Genomic DNA, 20,024 nt, shown 5'->3' on the forward strand with positions numbered 1-20,024 from the left:
TGTTTTTTTGTGAGAAAAAGGTCTCTTCCACGTCGCACTCTTTTAAAACCACTCTCCCTCTTCCTTCTGGTCAGTCTCCTCATCTGCTAAATTAATAAGATCGCATCCTCTTTTGTTGGTTTCTCAAATCCCATACGTTACCTAACGGTTCCAGTAAATTTTGCGGGTTTGGATTAGGGTTTAGAGGGTTAAGTGTGACTGTGTGTGTGACAATGGTGGAAATAGCTATAATTTTAGATATATTGAGAAAAAAAACCCTAGTCCTTCTACGGTCAAGGCATTACACTCTTCTGGGTATTTCTTAGCCAAAGCCGCTTATTCTGCTGCCGCCGGAGCTCCTTATGCTTATAACGAATTAATGGGGTACTCTCTCTCCTTCTCTCTCTTCCCAATATGTGTCTATGATGTAGTATAGTGCGTTGCAATTATACGATTGGATTGGACGTTAGGCTCCACTGATATTGGATTGTTTGTTTCATATGGAATTGAGTAGAAATATGGACATGATTGTATGTTGTACTGGTGTGCTGATATAAACTATTTATGGGAACTTTATAAAAATAGTGCTTGGAAAATAAACTTTATCTGACTTTGCCTTTGCCACGGGGCGTGCCTATTTTTTGCTGGAGGTATCCTGAGTCAATTACACACTGCAACGCGTTTTAACTTTTTTATGTAACAATGTTTGGCTTGTGTTATATTTCACTTTATCTTATTATTAATTTGACAATTGTAGTTGGCTTAAGTTTGACGATGTACGTATTAACTTGCTTAGTATTATGCAACATAATCATTGTCTGAAGATAATGTTTCTAGTTCACCAAGTGCATCTCATAGAATCTTTGAATATGGCTTTCTGAACAATTACAATACCAAGCAGCACAAAGTTGAGTTAAAGCCTCTATTCTCAGCTTTTCAATGGAGGGCTTTAGCTGTCACAATCTTCAAGTCATTTGTATTGTTCGTTGTACTTCATCCACCGGAACCTTGTTCAAGCTCGAAAGATGATGATGATTACTTGCCGCTGGACAATGAAAAAGAAGAGCAGCATGTGGCAGATTATGTTGTTCCACTCAAAAAATTAGTAAAGCAAATTCTTCGTGACGTGAGTTTTCCGGCCTGCATTGTACATTCTTATTTCCATGATCAGTATATTTTAGTACTCAAAGTAAATTAAGTTCTTTGCATCCCATGTCAGACTACTGTTGTAACTACTAGGCAGATACTAGAACGAATTTCTGTGCATTATGTTTCAAGGAGAATGGCATGCAAACTTCTCAAAGGTAAATTCTTTCCACAATAATTCAAATCTAGTTTCATATATTCGAGAAGACCAATTAAGCAGGGAAAAAAAAGGCCTAATGATGGTACAGATGAATCGATATGCTTCAAAAATCAAATGTTGCAAGTGACTGACACATGCAGTATATCAATATGAGCAGATGTTCCAAAGTCGGCCATGAGGAAATCTGGAAGAAGATTGCCTACTGTGGTTTTCATTTTCAGTGTTAGTAGAGCAACCTTCAGAGGTGAGATTCTAATCCATGTCTATATCCTATGCCGTAAATAAAAATCGATAGAAAGAAAGAGAAACAATCGTATGGTCTCATTTTGCCGTCCATGTTTATGTGTTTATGCAGGGGAAGGTCTTGGTCTTGCAGCCACATGGCTCATCGAAGTTGGCATTGAAATCAACCGAATTATTTCTCGCATGATAAGGTCTAGAGAAGAGGATGACGATGACACTGATTTGGGAGAACAACTTAAACTTCTGGGGAAGAAGGTTTCAGGTACTAGTATCCGGTGTGGCGCATCACTAGCTTTTGGTTCCATTGGAGCAGGCATAGGTGCCACCCTACCCTTATCCGCCCTTCAATGGGTCAGCATATTGGTAAGTTATCAATCATCCAATTGCTCTAGCTATGCCATGTATCATTTTAATTTTATCGGATGTCCTCAGCGTGACGAGGTATCTATTACTTATCCGTGACCAAATTACATTGTGATCTTTTCTTGTTTTTTTTGGTTGCAGGCTGTATTGTGGGGGAGTCTGCAGGGCCTGCCATAGTATCATATTGCCTTGGGAAATTTTCCCAAGCAGAACCTTGAGCACTGGGGATTATCACTGCAATGCTTTCTATATATCCTCGTGTAACCCTAAACTCTAATACATCAAATTCTGGTAATTACTGTCACTCTCTCCTTCTCGCACACACAATAAGCACAATTATACGTGTAAAAAGATTAGTAATTGTTTATTACATTAGAAGAAATCAAACTCTAAACTTCTTTTCGTCCAAAATCATTACCCCATCGTCAAGGGTGAGTTAACAGCACAATCACGTGAACGATGAATTAATATTTTCTGCTTAGTTCAATACATCATCATATGCATTAATCAATCTTACATGCAGATGAGACAGTGAAGAATGCCCGAAGCTATCGAACAAAAAGAAGTGAAGAGTAGTACGGAAGCAAATGATGAAGTTGGGGTTTGTACAACACCCATTAGGTTTTGCATCAGGACTCGCCCCTGTGTTAAGAAATGCATATCGGAGAATTATGTAGGCGGCAAATGCGTCTTCTTCTTCCGCTGCGTTTGCTACGCCCCTTGTGCTCCCCCGGCCCTAAGGTAATAAATAAATAAATAAAAAATAAAAAAACTTACTCCTCAAGCAAAATTGCAAGGCACTACACAGTTAGTACTGCAATTAGTGTGGTAATTAAGTGAAAGTACTGGTACACACGTTCATATACATATATCAGATCGTAAGATTGAAACAGACTTGCAATGGAATATAAAATCAACGAGCAACGCACAATATATAGTGATGTAGGATTTAATGAGACAAAACCTACTACTGGGAAAATCTTCAGGCACTTGGCCAGGCAGAAAACAATCCACTACAGGTCAAACAAATACAAATTAAGGGGATTTGACAAAAACTCGATCTACTAGACACGCACATTAGAAGGTAGCTTCGTCCTTCGTGCCCTTGTTACTTGAGTACGCAACAAACTTACGGAAGTGGCACAACACCGGTCTAGATCGTCGATCATTCCAACACGAACTTTGCACAGTACTTCTTTCTCAAACGCATATGAGATATGCAATCATGCAGTATTAATCATATGAATATAATTTAACACAATAAATCAATTAGGAGAATCTCAAGGAACATTCTAGTATTGATATTCCGATTAAAGAACAAAGGAGACCATGAATGTTGTGATCTCAGTTGAGGTACATTATATGTATATCAACATCATGAAATGAGATGCATGATATTTCGTATCATGAATATTTAATGAAATATACCTTAATTTGTAGTGACTTTTTATTTTTATTGTATATATTATTTTACTATAAATATATCCTTGCTTGAATTTCTTCGGTTATTTTAGATCATGAGTAACCATTTTGAGCGTGGTGGGGACAATTTGGACAAAAGCTAATTTCACAACTTTCCGAATCCTCTTTGTGAGGATTTTAGGGATTCTTAAATCGTATCTGCTCATCGTACATAGTGCGGTCAGAAATCATTTTAAATACTTTTATTTAAAATTAAATATGAATAATGAATGCACGATGTACGATGAACACATACGATTTGAGGATCCCTAAGATCCTCATAAAGAGGATCCAGAGAGGATCCTCATTCCTAAATATATATCACTATGCTGGTGTTTATTGGAAGAGGTGAAAATATTAAGTGTGTATTCAATTAAGTTCTAATAAATTTTAATAGATTTATAAATCTATTGATTTTGATGGAGTTTAATCGAATTATCTAACATTTTAAGATCTTTAAAAATCAATTTTTAATTTAATACACCTGAAATGTTATAAATTCCTTTAAAATTTAGATTGAATACACCTGAATGTTTAGAAAATCACTTAAAATTCTGATTGAATACCCCTTAATTTATAAAAAGAACTCAAATATCTCAAAATCCTAATTGAATGCACCCCTAAAATTGTAATCAAAGTGTGGTGTTAACATAGAATTATGGGTGAACTCAGATATGTGTTTGAGTGCCAATAATGGTAAAGTGAATAACCACTCAGTACTAGAGTCTGGTGACATTCATCTTCACTTGTAAGTGAGAGGTCTTGGGTTCAAATCTCGTGGATGACGAATTCGATACCAAATTAAGTTGTGTATTGTGTGGCTTAACCGAACTCCTTCTCTCCTTAATGCAAAATATATCGTTGTACGAAAAAAAATAACGATGGTAACATGACTATAGAAGTCCTTTATTTCAGTATTAATACATTACATCAAACTGATGTGCCGTTATTGTGACGTCTTAAGTAGTGTTTACGCGTGACAATATTATATATTGAAGAAATACGTCACGTACTGTATTCAACGGGCGCGATTACGTGGACGGACGAGGGATGGTTCCACCCAGGGTCCGAGCTGCATGTGATACAAACTCACTCTTCATTCCGTTCATGGGAACATCGTGGAGGGCTGTAGACAAAAGCCGCCGTTCCGCCTGCCACGTCAACTCTCTCTCTTCTTTTGCACTCTTCGAACATTCGCACCACTTTCAACCTTCCTCCTCTCTCTCTCTCTCTCTCTCTCCCTCTCTCTCTCCTGCTGAAATCTAGGGCACAAAATCTTGCTTTGCAACCATGAATGTCTTCAGATTGGCCGGCGACATGACTCACTTGGCCAGTATTCTGATCCTCCTCCTCAAAATTTACGCCACCAAATCGTGCTCAGGTATATATATACACACACACCTCTTCCCTCCTCGATTTCCAATTCCCATTTTTCCTATCCCCTGTTTGTTTCCCGAGAAAACGCAGGAAAATTTTCATGGAGAATTGAATTTCATTGTTTCCCACCTAAATATTTCTCAAAGTGATGCAAACCCAGATTTTGTTTTGATTTGTTTAGTGCTCAAGAGAACAACATTATGATTTTTTAAGTTAATTTTCTTTGAATTTGTATGCATTAGCGATTACAAGTTTGGTAAATTGGGGTTTTGGGAAATTGATTAGTGTCTTAATGGTGATTAGGGATTTCGCTTAAGACTCAGGAGCTCTATGCCCTGGTGTTTCTGGCTCGGTATTTGGACCTGTTTACGAACTTTATTTCGGTATATAACACTGTGATGAAGCTGGTGTTTATCGGAAGCTCGCTGGCCATTGTTTGGTGTATGCGGATGCACAAAATGGTGAAGCGTTCATACAATAAAGAGCTCGATACGTTCCGGCATTATTTTCTTATTGCTGGCTGCCTTATGCTCGCCCTGCTTGTCAACGAGAAGTTCACGTTTCAAGAGGTGAGACAAGTTTTTCGACATTCTCGACTTGTTTGATGCATCTAGTCTGTTTTGAAATTGGTGTGCCTGAAACAGGTTATGATTGTAATGGTGAATTGAAACTACTTTCAGGTGCTCTGGGCATTTTCTATATACTTGGAGGCGGTTTCTATGATTCCGCAGTTAATTTTGCTACAACGAAGTGGAAATGTGGACAATTTGACAGGGCAATATGTGTTCCTTCTTGGGTAAATATATTTCTTTCCTCTGATCCGTCCCTAACTTGCTGTACACTCTGAAATATCTTGTGGTTTGGTTTTGATTGCTGTCGATAATGCGAAGTTTAATTGATTTTGTTACTCATTTACCTAGTTTCTCTGATTACATTTAATGTGACTATATGTGTTGCACATTTTGAACTCATTTTGTTTTGACATTACGGTTCATAATGTGAAATTTTGATGTTCTTGATATCAACTTCATATTAATACAAAATATAAGATTTGTAACCAATGCCCAATAGGTTTCGTGAAGTTGCTGTCATATAGATTTAATCTTGAACAAAGATGAACACATTAGTGAAATCTCTGCCAGTGTTTGTATGCATTAACTCTGTGTGGTGTGAAGACTGAAGAGCTACTTTTATCACATAAGGGAGGCATATGCCATTTGAGAAAGCAATCCTTGTTGCGGGAAAAACTATAGGGTGTATGCTATTTCATTTATGGGATGCTGACCTCAAATTTAGGGGAAGGTTGTAATCGGGAAAACATTTAGGAATGAAGCACGTGACTTGTTTGCTGGTGAAGCAAATTGTCTTTCTGGACTCTAGCAAAGAGGGCCTTACCATGATTTTGCCCTCTTTTGCAAAAGTTATGAAGTTGGCCCTTCTTTGGAAAGATAGAAGAGAAGAGGCAATTGGACTGGTGAAGTTTTAACTGGTTAGCAGCGGTAGCTTGTTTGTTTGCTTGCAAGATGAATTTGTTCGTTGATGTCACAGAATCTACCTTTTGTGGTCGGGACTCGGGCAAGTTGGAATAGTTTATAGAAGTTAGATTCTGAGACATCGATGCAAATATATATTTTGTTTCACAGCATAACATTTCCTTTACACATACATGGTTTTAAGATTGGTCCCCAAGTTAGTGTGTGGTTACTAATGAAGTGATTTTGTTTCTTGCTTCCTTGAATGAATGCTGAATATATTGAAAATTTGAAATCAAGTAAACAAACAAACAGATACAGCAGTTTAGACCAGATTAGATTGATAGTTGGTATACTTTTACGCATTTGTGTGCAAAGTTGGATTGTGACATCTTTTCAGAAAAAAAATCTGGGGATATAAGTTAAGTTTCATATTGCAGGGCCTACCGTGCATTGTACATTCTCAACTGGATCTACCGCTACTTCACAGAACCACACTTCAGTCGATGGATAGGTAAGTTAAGTGAGAACCATTGAGGACAAATATTTTCTTTCCTATATAATCTTATTTACTTTGCGGGGTGCGGGGCCTCATGCTCTTTGTATGGTTTGGCTGACTTGTTTTCTTTTACAATTTTGCAGCGTGTGTCGCTGGTCTGGTTCAGACAGCTTTATATGCAGATTTTTTCTACTACTATTTTATCAGGTAGCTAATATGGCACTTTCTTGCCAACGATCCTTGTTCACTCTCTTAGATAGTTAACATGACAAGCTGTTTGTTTTGCAGCTGGAAAAACAATGCAAAGCTTCAGCTGCCAGCGTAAGCCAAGGAAGCATGTTCTTACATCTGACTTTTATACACTACAGCTGATAAATCTAAATGCGGGATAACTCTGCTGGAAGAAGCGCATAGGGATTACGTAGTTTCGAATTAGGATGGCAACCCCATTGCCACAAACGGGGGAGTAGTAAGTCAATTTAGGGTGTAGTTACCCATCTTATAGGCACTTGCAGGCATTTTATAACTCTTTTTCGCCTTTTCCTTTCTTTTTGATGGATGTGTATTTCACGTCTACATAATGTTTTTGTACTATTGTGAGAGAACTACTTACATGACACCTTTAATGTTGTGCCATGTAAGTCCTCATGTTGTGCATCACAGGCAACTTTAATGTTCATTGGTACCTTTATTTTCTTGGGACCAAGACAATGGGACTTTTTATATCTCCAAAACAGTAAGCTCTTAAACTCCCTTTCATAACAAAAAAACCCTACAGGCCTGGACGCGGTTGCACTCGACTATCAATTGCTAAGAGGTCTTATCTTCGACTTCTGTCAGAGGTAAATTTGAACTATATTATTTTTAACTCATTGTAAGGCTAAGTCAACCTTCTCCCATTTAGTGTAGGTAATATCGTTTGTTCAAAAAAAAAAAGTTTCAAAGAGCACCGATTACCATTATCGTGGTAAGGAGAAATTCTTCAGTCTGCACGCCTATATAAGGTGGCCCGACTGAAGTAGAAGTGGGTGAACCAAAATATTTGAATACTAAAGGTTTTGTGTGCGCGGTGGGACAGCTACATGATCCAGTTGTCCACCCTAAGAACAGAACCGTCGTTCAAGAAGGGTGGACCCAAAAATACAAGAGGTTGGGATTGGGCCCGACCCAAGAGTTCTCGGTCCTATTAGAAAATAAAAGGCCCAATTAGAAAGAAAAGTAAAAAAAATGAAAAATGGAATGCCAGAAAGCAAAGAAATTGAAAGGGAGCGCAACAAACGAACACGTCAAGCTGCTCAAACGAGAGTCACACGCGGCAATACACGATTGACTCAGTAGTCGTCACTTGTCGTTGTAATTTGTGCCCGAACGCTGACGGTGCATGCACGCTGACTCTACGTCCGCCACGACATGCACGATAACGCGGTGGCTAAGTCACAATTGTGTGTGCTTAATTTGCAGAAACGGAGCACAAAAGTTGATGGCCATCCTGATTGCTGTTGGTCAAGCTGTTGCCTATGTGCTTTCAGGTATGATGGTAGTGTCGGTCAACTTGGTGTCGGGAATGCCATTCTTGTCATAGTTCAGCTCTGCTTTGCCGCAATTATTGTGATTTGCCTAGATGAACTTCTTCAGAAGGGATATGGTTTGGGATAAAATTTGAACTTTGGGTTAAAAAAGGGTTAGCCCAAAATAAGGTCCAGAAGGAGAAAAAGCCCAAGGCCCAGCCGAAGCCCAGAAGAAAGAAGGTGCCTTTTTCCCGACCAAGTGCAGATCATTCAAACCACCTACTCACCTACCTAGAGGTCAAGTAGTGTAGACCAGCCAGCTAATCAGCCCAAAAGTACTTTACAATGGCAGTACAAGTAAAAAGTTGATGGGTCACTACCCTTCAGATGCATTCGGGCAAAATCAATACTGTAGGCAGCCAAGCCAAATCGTCTATAAAAGGAGGAAGAAAAATTAGAGACAATGACACTCAATCAAACAAATACACAAACTATGCTCAAGCCAGATTTGCATACGAAGCTGTAGTCAGCACCAAGCCTTCATCCATTTTGGGATCAACCTTCACTAGAAAGCCTTTGTAAAAGCTCTGCTACCCTGTCTAAATCTTGATGTAGTATGATTCCCTCATGTAAACTCATCTTCCAATCTCCCCTTCTAGCACTCAAACCCTTTGTAAATCACAAAGAGAGGAAGTTGCAAGACGATCAGTCTTACCCGACAAGGTGAAACCTTGCCCGACCTCCTTTGTTTTTGTCTTTCATTCATAAATCTAGTAATATGATGTATATTTCCATCTGCATTCAAGTTATTTCTAACTACTTTATGATTAAAAGACTTCTAAGTTCTAACTATTCAGGCATACAAGATTGATCAATTAAAAGTTCTTGGTCTCAAGGCATAAAAAATAACCCTATATGGACTTAACCTATCTACGACAGTCATTGATAACAAGAAGTCCGAAGTTACTTGGGACGCAAGTAATTAGCCTATTTTCTAGTTTTACTTCTGTTATATTATGATTGCTACAGAACGCTTGAGTATAGAATTAATTCTGATAGGAAGCCTCAAGGCCTATATCTAAGGCCCAACAAAGGTACCTATATGAGTTCGTTCGGCTCTGCGGGCTCGGGCGATTAAAGTATAACGGTTGTGATACTTCTGCAACAATGAAACAACCAATATATGTTCAAGTATTTGGTTAGTTTTGACGAGAAGCCTCAAAACCTACACCTAAGGCCCCATAAAGGCACTTTTCATAACTAACTTGGTTTCTCGGACATATATATATATATAATAAAACTTAACATCGGTTTTACATCTGTCATGCTAAAGATGGCAGTGGCACGCCTGGGTACTTAAAGTTATTTTTTATTGCGAGCCTCAAGGTCTACACCTAAGGCCCTACAAAGGCACTTTTTAGAATTAACTCTGTCATTCTCTTACAGCCCGCCAATACGCAGAAGCCCGACAGACGATATCAACCGATGCCAACCTCTCGAGGAGCTGTGTGCTCGTTGGCCAGGAAACGTCCCCACTGGATATTCCTCAAGACGAACACCTGGATCTCCCTTTTTATAGCTACCAACATTTGGTACGCTAGAAACCTGTATTTCTTTTACTTTTTAGTATTATATATGTGGTGTAGTGAATAGTATCAGAGAACGGTAAAAATGTGGTTTTTCGTTAAAAATGAACAGTATCGGGAATGTTTCGTAAAAACTCTCTATATATAATCTATGATCTTGCCGTAATTGACTTATGGTTTGATTATGCAGTGAAAGCATCATCTGGAAGGCTTTTAGCCCTACAACTATCAATAGCGGACGTGGAGCTGAATTCGAAGGTGCCATCATTGCACTGTTCCATCTCTTGATCACCAGGACAGACAAAGTTCGCGCTCTTCACGAAGCTTTCTACAGGCAAAACCTACCAAATGTTACTAATCTGCTTGCGGCAGTCTTAATCTTTCTCATTGTCGTCTACTTCCAAGGTTTTCGTGTTGTTTTACCGGTGAGATCAAAGAATGCCCGTGGACAGCAGGGACCATATCCTATTAAGCTTTTCTACACCTCTAACATGCCCATCATTCTACATTCTGCTCTTGTCTCCAATCTTTATTTCATCTCTCAAGTAAGTTACTAGGCAATAAAAACTGAAGGCTCTTTACTGCATTTGTTAATCAATTGACATGAAACTTGTTTGGCTTTTTAGCCAAAATGGTCCTGAGATTTACATAATACATCACTTTGGTCCCTAAGATTGAAAATCAATAGAAATGGTCCATGAGATTGTCCACCATCCATTATTTTGGTCATTCTGTTAAAAACTTCGTTAAGTGTCTTGGAGTTCTTAACCGAAAGTTTGGGCAATTTTCAAAACTTTGTAACTCAATTGTTTCTTAACCAAATTCGACCTATAATATATCAAAATGAAGATAAGAAAGTAGAGAACAAGAATATCTATTTGGAAACCCAATGGTTGACTAAGATGACCGGAAAATTGCCTGAAAGGTGACTAGTTCGTGGGAAAACTGGAAAACTCGCCGGAAACTGGGTAAACTTTAGACGTTCATAACTTCTTCAATACTCAACGAAATCGAGTGATTCAAAAATGAAAATCATACTTATCGATGAGAAGAAGAGAATGGTATCTTTCCAAATGGTATAATCGTGTTCTATACTTTCGTATCTTCATTTTGATATATTATGGGTCAAATTTGGTTAAGAAACGATTAAGTTATGAAGCTTTAAAAATTGCCCAAACTTTCGGCCAAGAGCTCCGGGACACTTAACGAATTTTTTAACGGAATGACCAAAATAATGGATGGTAGACAATCTCAGGGACCATTTCTATTGATTTTCAATCTCAGGAACCAAAGTGATGTGTTATGCAAATCTCAGAGACCATTTTGGCTAAAAAGCCAACTTGTTTTATCGTAGAGTTGCTTTACAGGAAGTTCAGTGGGAATTTCTTTGTGAATACTCTCGGAAAGTGGCAGGAGTCTGAATATTCCGGTCAATCTATTCCAGTTGGTGGTCTTGCCTACTATGTCACGGCTCCAGGAAGGTGATCCAGCACATAGTTTTGCGTAACCTTTGAAATCTCCAGCCATTTCTTATCATGCTTCATGTGTGAAAGCATGTACTCATAGCAGTGTTTCTTTTTCTTTGGCAATGTGGTTTTAATCACAGCTTGGTGGACATGGCAGCCAATCCATTCCATGCTCTGTTCTATCTAGTGTTCATGCTTTCAGCCTGAGTACTCTTCTCAAAAACTTGGATTTAAGTTTCTGGTTCTTCCACCCGAGATGTAGCTAAGCAGCTCAACGTATTTTGGCCTTCCTCAACCTATTTATTTTGTTTTGACTTACTTATAATCTGCAAAGCCATTTTGGAGAGCTCATAGCACGACTATTAATGTGAAGACATGAGATTTCTAGGATTAAATTCTGATTCTCAAACAACTTAACGTCATGAACTAATATGCTTCTAGTTAAGGGAGTACTAGCAACCTTTGCATTTGGACCATTTCACTTCTTCAAATGACACGTGTCATTTTTTTACACAAAAAACAAGACCTTTAATGATGAAATATAGAAAATATAATTCCAAGGGCATTAATGATTGACATTTATGTTGCTTAATTCTGCAGGAACAACAAATGGTGATGCCTGGACATAGAGATTCAAACTTACAGAAGGAACTAAACCGCTACATATACTGCCGCTGCATTCGGAGGCATGTGCATTGGTGCCTTGACTGTTCTGGCAGATTTCATGGGAGCAGTTGGCTCAGGAACTGGGATTTTGCTTGCTGTTACAATCATCTATCAGTACTTTGACATATGAGAAAGAGAAGGAAGGCCAACTTGTCCCTTTCGGCCTTTAAGCCCTAACAAAAGTAAAGATAGCTGAGAGTTTTAAGTACGTCCAACCTTGGATAACACAATGGGGGGGATACAATTGAGGTCATTTGTAGTCTGATTAAACCTGTGACTTGTTACATCTTTCGTGGAATAGCCTCACAAATTTTCAGAATGCATGCAATAGTTTGTCTTTTTGGGGAGCAGCTTCTCCATAAATGAGGGTAAGGCTAGCCGACATTCACCTCTCCCAGACCCTGCGTAAAGCGGGAGCCTTGTGCACTGGGTACGACCTTTATGCAATAGTTTGTCTTTGACACGATGATATTCAAAATTACTCTTAATTTACGGGAAGAGGGATTCTCAAACTTGGGTGGAATGGGACATCGGATGCAGGGTTAGATTACTTTGAAGCAATTGAACTACAAGCCACTTGCATCGGACATGCCTATTATCACCCTACTTTTCGTTTTTAATTTTTCACCGTATTCCATGTTCTCCTTTAAGCTACGCAAGAGTATACGTATGATTTACTTTGTAATTATTTGGTGATTAGTGAATCTGTCTAGCTTGTTTTAGTGTTGTGATGAAGTGAGCAATCATGGTGCTTCCTGGTAATTGGACAAACTTCAAAATTTTAGATGGATGGATTCTATTCGTTGCAACTTTTGGCCTTAATTTTTTGTTGAGTTAGGTGCAAAAATTGAGCCCTATTTTGCACTAGCTTAGGTACGAGTCGTATGATTGGATTCCTTGGGGTACAATTTTTGGTAGCAAAGCAATTAAGACGCTTGCTGGACACTCGTGTCGCTGTCAAAGTTATGCGAAGCTTAATAGGGGTGTTTTCTTTGTTAAGCTGAAAACCAACCTAGGCAATCATGCTTTTTAGGATAAATATATGTTGTATGAGTGTGGAGTTCAAGGTTTTAGTAAGTTGTCATGAAAAGCATAAAGATGGCATGAAAGATGGATTGGATTAATTTAAGAAATGATTTACACACATACTATTTCACCTTCTAATTCTATACACTACTTCTTGAGAGATTAAATATACAATAGAGTCTCCCTAGAATAATACTTTATTGGGATAATCTCCAATTTAGGACCAGTTATGTATTGAAATAAACGTGTTCATTACTATTAGTGACACATCATTTAGTTTGTAAATTTTGTCTTCAAATTTACTTGGAGCCCAATGAATCCTATGAGTGTGGAGTTCAAGGTTATTACTATATAATTGATTTGGTCCCGACTGTGTAACTTTAGAGAGCTTTTACTTTATAAAAGAAGATAAAAAGAAGTTTGCAGAAAATGAAAATTTGGCGTGCAAAATGCTTGGGAGATTATTGTGAACACACATAAAGTGATAAATGTTGTAGAAAAACGCGTTATGTAAGAAGTTTCCATCAAGTTAATAAGTAAGAAATGCGCCCAAAAATTAAAGGGAGTTAGAAATCACCACCGCTAACCCTATCATTGTCCAAAACTAGGCATGAGAGATCATAGCAATTGTACTTTGAATTTATCTTTAGGCCTAAACTTTCTCCGAGTACTTTGAGTTATACGTACCTAAGACATTCTCTTACTATTAGCCTAAATGATAGATTAGACATTTCTGTTTTTACCAACGAGAAATGCTGAGTCTTTCTTAAAAAGATTCTTTACGAACTTTCTGTCATCTTATGTTTCATCCATTGACACGAAAATTAATGTTAAACTGTGAGATGATAGAGAACTCCATTTTGAGAAACTCATTACCGATTTATATAGCCTGGAAAAGCTAATTCTGCTGCACTGACTCACTGAACCACTGCACGAAGTAGAAAGGTCCAAATTCAACTGCACTACAAGTCCCCTCCAATCTCAATTACAGTAACTGCAAGACGAGTGTGAAGTTCCCAACCCTTTTGATATGGCATTGGAAATTTACAGCAACCGGTATGCAACGTGAATGTTGAATGCCCTACAGTAACTCCCACTTGCACTTGGCTATTATTACAGTTTATGATGCTTTAAATTTTCTACATTATTCACACAGAACTGAACCAGTTGAAAGTACAAAGCACAAACTCAAGCACAAGCCAAAACAAAGCAAAAGATGCAGATTTGGGAAAGTTAAACTTGTTAGGATATGTGTTTTGGAAGATTGGTAATTCATCCCAATGCAAATCGATTTATTTGGCAACCAAGGGATGGTGATCACGTATTCACAACTTTATTTGCCATTAGTAAACCCGAATCACCAAACTCTGCGGACCTTATTATATTATGTAATTTTATCTTAATCTATATATATATGCAACATACTTATGACTTTCTTCTTACATGCTCGCGGGCCTTGTTTCCTAAAAATAAATTGTCTTCATCATTTTGGTTACAAAAAACTACTTGAATGCAAATAATTCAACTGATTTACAATGTCAATTCATGATCTCTCTCTCTCACTCATTCATTTTTATTCTTAATTCGTGATTCATAATGGTCACACTAAAAAAAAGAATTAGAAGCCATGACACGTAATATATAAACTATGGGATAATTTTGATGCAGTCCCTAATCCTTAACATTCTTTGACTAAAACCTTAATGGTATTCAAAGTTTGATCAAAGTCCCTTAACTTTGTACACCTCATTATATTACAATTAATATTTTTATTTTTATAGTTTTGACATTAATTGTTTGATATTTTATGAGATTTATAATCCTATAAATTTAAAATCCCTCATTATAATACTATTAGAAACTGTAACAATAAAAAAATTCAAACATTTTGATTGAATAAATGGATAAAAACTATGTAAAAATAAGAAATAATAAATGGCAAAAGAATGTATCCATAGTGTTAAAAAAATTGGTACATTTCACATATAACAAAGTGATACATTAATAAAGAAGAATGGGTACATTATAAATAAATTAGGGTAAGATAAAAGATTAAAAAATTATGAGTACAAATGAATTTTTTTAAAATATAGGCGCTAAAAGAAATTAATACATGGGTACAAAATAAAACTAAAAAGAAAATACAACAAATTTAAAAAAAAAAATGTTGCAAATTAAAAGTGGGTACAAACTCAAAATATAAATATATGATACAAAGTTTAGGCACAAAACATAAATATACCATATGTAATTTTTCTATCATTGATTAAATATACAATGTCACGTGACGGTATACACATGGGTACGAACACAAATAAAACTTTAAAAAATATGGGCACAAAAAGAAACTAATATATGGGTACAAATTAAAAATGAAAAGAAAATTGGTACAAATTAAAAATAGGTACAAACCAAAAATAAAAATATATGATAAAAAATTTAGCCATAAATATAAATATACTAAGTTTAACATTTTTAACACTAAAGGAATATATTTAAAAATAAAAATATTTTATTATTCAAATAATTAATGATGTTATTAATACCAAGGAACTTGATCAAAAATTGAAAAAGAATAGGATTTTAATCAATAGAATAACAAAAAGAAAGATATGAACTTAATTTCTCCTATAAACTATTATGTTGAATCCCTTCGTAATCATACACTAACGTCCCATGCCAAAAAAGAAAGAAAAGTTTAAGTGCATGTTATGGATTTATGACCAACGGCTAGTTTAGTTATAGGACAAAATAATGTTGTATTTCAAGAAACATGCAATTTGTCTGCCATGCAAAATTTAAGAGACTATATACTATAATGCATGGAAAATAGTTTTGCTTGCCACTTTGTGTTGGAAACTTGGAGTGTTTTTTTTTTTTTTTTTTTTTTCTTAAAAGGAGACCAGCTAGTGGTTTAGCCATAACAGTCCATCATTTTGAGGGTCGAGAAGACTCACATAAGTATTTCAACCTTCCTTTGGCCACCATTGTGTGATTTCTCAACGTCAGAAATCGAACTCAGAACGAATTGTGTAGAATACGAGTCTGAAATTCATCTCAACCACTAAGTCACCCATGATGGTTTTTAATCAAATGACAAATTCTAATCAAACTTGGAGAAGTTGAGGTTGTGGTCCCATAATTGACCACATTACAACTTTAGTGTAGTACAAGGGTTTGGTCATAATGAAGACTCGATATATATGTAATCCTATTAACAATTAAATATATTGCCATGATAATGGGACATGCACATTCTAATTCACAAGACGTCTGCTTAACGTCTATGCAGTTAAAAAGTCCAAATACTTTTGCTTAATTATGTACATCCCACCATTCTCATTTTATTTTAAAACAAAACTCGGGTCTACAACAATTAAAAAACCGGAAAAGTATATATAATTATGAAAGATTGTATGGACACGATTCTCATTTGTACATTTGATCATTTTTGTGCATGTAGATTTTTCCCTAGTTTTTATAAATGTGTTTCTGGATGCTCCTTATCATTTTAATCTAAAGTTAAGGAGTTCCTCTAACAAGTTTATGAATGTCATTCGCATATAATATGTGTATTATATACATGCAATTTTTTTTTTTACTTTCATTTTTCATACATATATTAATGATTCGTTAAATTGCACGTTTTTAAAATATGATGCACTGCACTAAATATGGAGTTGATTTTTCTATCATAACATATGAAAATTCTCCACACCATCTCATCCTTAAGTCAAATGGATGTGTTGGGTTATGGGTCACGTTTGATAGTTTTTATTATGAGTAAGCTACTTTTGTGTAGGGATGTGCCTTATTTTATATAATGAACCTTTGGTTTGTAGACAATAACTTTTGTCCCACTCCTATTGTCTGGTAATAATGTCCAAGAAGGCCACTAATTTGAATTTTGAAACACATCTATCATCCACTACCTTAGTTACTTGAATGTATTGCTTGGATCAATAATCCAAGTGAACATGTGAGCTCTTGTGGGACATGTTCAAGTTTTAAAGCAAGAATGAAACCCATAACTGAAAATGGACTAGTTGATTGATCGCATATTGAATTGATACATGTTGGTCCATTCATTGTCACATGCAGTGTGTCTACAATCTTTATGAGTTTTCTTTTTTGTTTTGACGATACAGAAAGACGAAGATGTAACACATTTTTTAAGAGAGAATGTTATTGATTTTCTCAATTCAATTTTTTCGTTATATTTTTTCAGATCTCTTAAAAAATTGCACGTCGATCGAAATGTTCTATTTCTAGCTCTCTTTAAAGACCAGCTTCGCAAAAATCAACCACATCAGAAATTGTTTAGCTATTTTATTAACGTTATCCAACTTTCAATGGGGTTGATCTTTACCAAATGCCCTAAAAAGTAAACAATTTAAATCATCATGTAATATTACAGATAAGAAGAATAATCGATAAGATAGAATGAAAAGATTCAAGGAAGTTTCTAGCATTCCCCTTTTTCGATGATACTAAAAATAAAATCGAATACAGGACTTTGAGTTAAGGTATATATATATATATATATATTTTTTTTTTTTAACAAACGATATTATCTACACTAAAGATGATGAGGGTAAGCTTAGTCACAATGGGCTAGCATAATGCGGTTCAAATTCGCTTTTGGCGAGAATCGAACTTAAGACCTCTCATTTACAAGTGATGAGGAATATCACTAGACCATAGTACTAAGTGGAGTTAAGGTAAATATATTCTTAACCACGTTTTATATTTGTTACAATTCTTGTACAGCAAGAAAATTGATTGATTGAAGCAGGGTGAAGCAAAGGGTGTGGTGTCCACAAATGGGGAATCAGTCTGCATCTGGACTGTGATATCGTCACAATCTTCTTTCGGCTATGTCCCTTTTGACATGTATGTATCTCCCATACGGTCCGTCCAACATTACCCTGCAGCTGCAATACAGAGATTCCAGGTTTTAATATTCACTATCATAGTAGTACCATGCCTGCCCAAAAAAGGAAAAACAAAAACTGGGTAAATTTCAAAACAATTTCAAAAAGCAAATTGTTAATTTATAGAAGCACATGGCTCATGAACGTAGTTGTGTATAGGTCCAAAATAAATAAATATATATATATATGTATATATATATATGTATATATATTCGTTGGTTCACATTCTCAACAAAGATGGACTCCCTTGCCCTCCGTAAGCGTTTTTTGGTGTGGGTGTGTATCGGGATGACATCTCACCTTTGTGGGAGCGTCTTTGTTCAGTTGTTCTCCCTCACATAACCCTTTGTCTGTTTTGCTGTGTTTGCCCTTTTGTGGGCTTTCTGTGTTCAGTTGGCTTTTGCCCTGAGTTTTTATAAAAGCTTCGAGTTCTTTGTTTTCTCAAAAAAAAAAAAAAAAAAGAGGTAAAGAAAACCGTATAAGAGGACAGAAAAATATGAAATAAGGTAAAAAATCTTGTCTGGACTTTCAACCCGATTCAAGAGAAAAAATGGCATTTTCTTGTTGTCTTACTATCTGTTTTTTTGCAAAAGTTGGATTCCTAGTTGAGGGTGAATTGGTTTCTGATTTATTTTATTTCCTTTTCCTATTTTCAATAGTTTATACACCAAAGGAATAACCTGTATATGAAGTGTGGAAGTCGGACTTGTGGCTAGGGAAGGCTGAAATGCCTTTATAAGTATTTCCAGCTCCCGTAATGGGTGAATAATGTGGCTTGCCACCAGTTGTCTCCCTTTAAAAAAAAAATATAACCTGTATATGAACTTTAAATGTGGAAAATCACAGTAGAGAGAAGAGAGAGACACTAAGATAAAGAGAGTTTAACAACTAGGGTTTAGCAGAAGGACTAAAGAAGTGGAAGTATCTTGTTGTAAGCAAATTACGCAACTAGGGTTTACCAACATCAAATAGTATCGACATGTTATTGACACATTTGTAATACGCGCATCCGTTCTTTGGTCTCAATAACTTCTGAATTTGCATTGTTGTTTAACTGTAGGCCTTCTTAACTATAGATTAAGAATGTGATTAGCTCCGGCTAATTGCTATCCAAACCCCAACCGTGGAGTGTACATTCACCAACCAACAGTGAAGTCCACTGCCTAATTTCCTATGATTAAAAGACTGTATTACATAAGGATTACAACGTGTATTTATGCTAAGCTTGTCACAACCCTAAACCCTATTCTGCTACTCATCAACCATGCATGAACCACATATTAAAAAACTTAAACCCCAACTTTATTAAAAGAAAGTACATTATTGATCGAGACTAATTGTACATTATAATTAGAGTGCTGACAGTTGGCTAATCTTGGTTCCTCACCAAAATTAGTAAACTGCATTTTTTATTCCGATCCCTTGACATTATGAGAGAGCTATCGTTATCAATGTACGTACATGTCATTTGATTTTTGGCAACTATCTATCTATATATGTATATTTAGTCCTAATTTATCATTGATACAGATGAATATTACGGATTGAGATCATCTCTGGACCTCAAACCTAGAGGCAACCGACCTAGTAATATATATCATGAGAGAGAGAGAGAGAGAGAGAGAGATGAGGGCGCGTGGTTCTATATGTGAGTTTGACTAATGAAACGGAATTAGTAGAAACCGCAAAATTTAAATTGAATGTTCCAAATTACTGAATCCGTTAGCTTCTGAGTTTGAGATCCGGAGATGATCTCAATCCGAAAATTACTTCTTTTGGCTCTCCTCCTCCCATGAATTATGGATATGCAACCAGGTAGGGTCGATGAGTAGATGCTAGCAATCTATCACTTACTCACATCATCCCTCTGTATACCACCATTACAATTTCCCACCCAAAATATTCAATTAAAATCCTATACATTATTACAAATAACAAGAAATAATTTTCGCACTCTCGTTTTTTATGTTCTACTTGACATCATATTAAAGAAAAATTAGAAGACAAAAACAAAAGAAAGAATCTTGAAGGAGCGAACGGTAGTGTGGATATCGCTATACGATATGCATGACCTAAGGTATGGATGTGCATCAATATTATATTGATATCATCAAAATGAGAGTGATCTTAACGCTTTA

At 36.3% G+C, this 20,024-nt stretch overlaps 2 protein-coding genes and 1 pseudogene across 2 annotated transcripts; all 3 read left to right on the forward strand.

The window, feature by feature from the left end:
• The first annotated feature begins 358 nt into the window (after positions 1–358).
• LOC114823164 (uncharacterized) lies at positions 359–2,068 on the forward strand. Its single transcript, XM_070821953.1, has 6 exons — positions 359–363; positions 817–1,105; positions 1,199–1,283; positions 1,443–1,529; positions 1,641–1,891; positions 2,033–2,068. Exons 1-6 carry the CDS (start codon positions 359–361, stop codon positions 2,066–2,068), a joined length of 753 nt encoding a protein of 250 aa, XP_070678054.1.
• A 2,307-nt stretch (positions 2,069–4,375) lies between these two features.
• Positions 4,376–7,434, forward strand: LOC103430807 (ER lumen protein-retaining receptor A-like). Its single transcript, XM_008368946.4, has 6 exons — positions 4,376–4,733; positions 5,033–5,298; positions 5,410–5,525; positions 6,642–6,715; positions 6,844–6,907; positions 6,989–7,434. Exons 1-6 carry the CDS (start codon positions 4,643–4,645, stop codon positions 7,023–7,025), a joined length of 648 nt encoding a protein of 215 aa, XP_008367168.2. The 5' UTR covers positions 4,376–4,642; the 3' UTR covers positions 7,026–7,434.
• Positions 7,435–7,927: 493 nt separating this feature from the next.
• Positions 7,928–12,096, forward strand: LOC103430810 (uncharacterized; annotated as a pseudogene).
• Positions 12,097–20,024: the final 7,928 nt, after the last annotated feature.

Source organism: Malus domestica, chromosome 05, assembly GCF_042453785.1.
Source record: "Malus domestica chromosome 05, GDT2T_hap1".
In the NCBI taxonomy this organism is placed as follows: Eukaryota; Viridiplantae; Streptophyta; class Magnoliopsida; order Rosales; family Rosaceae; genus Malus; species Malus domestica.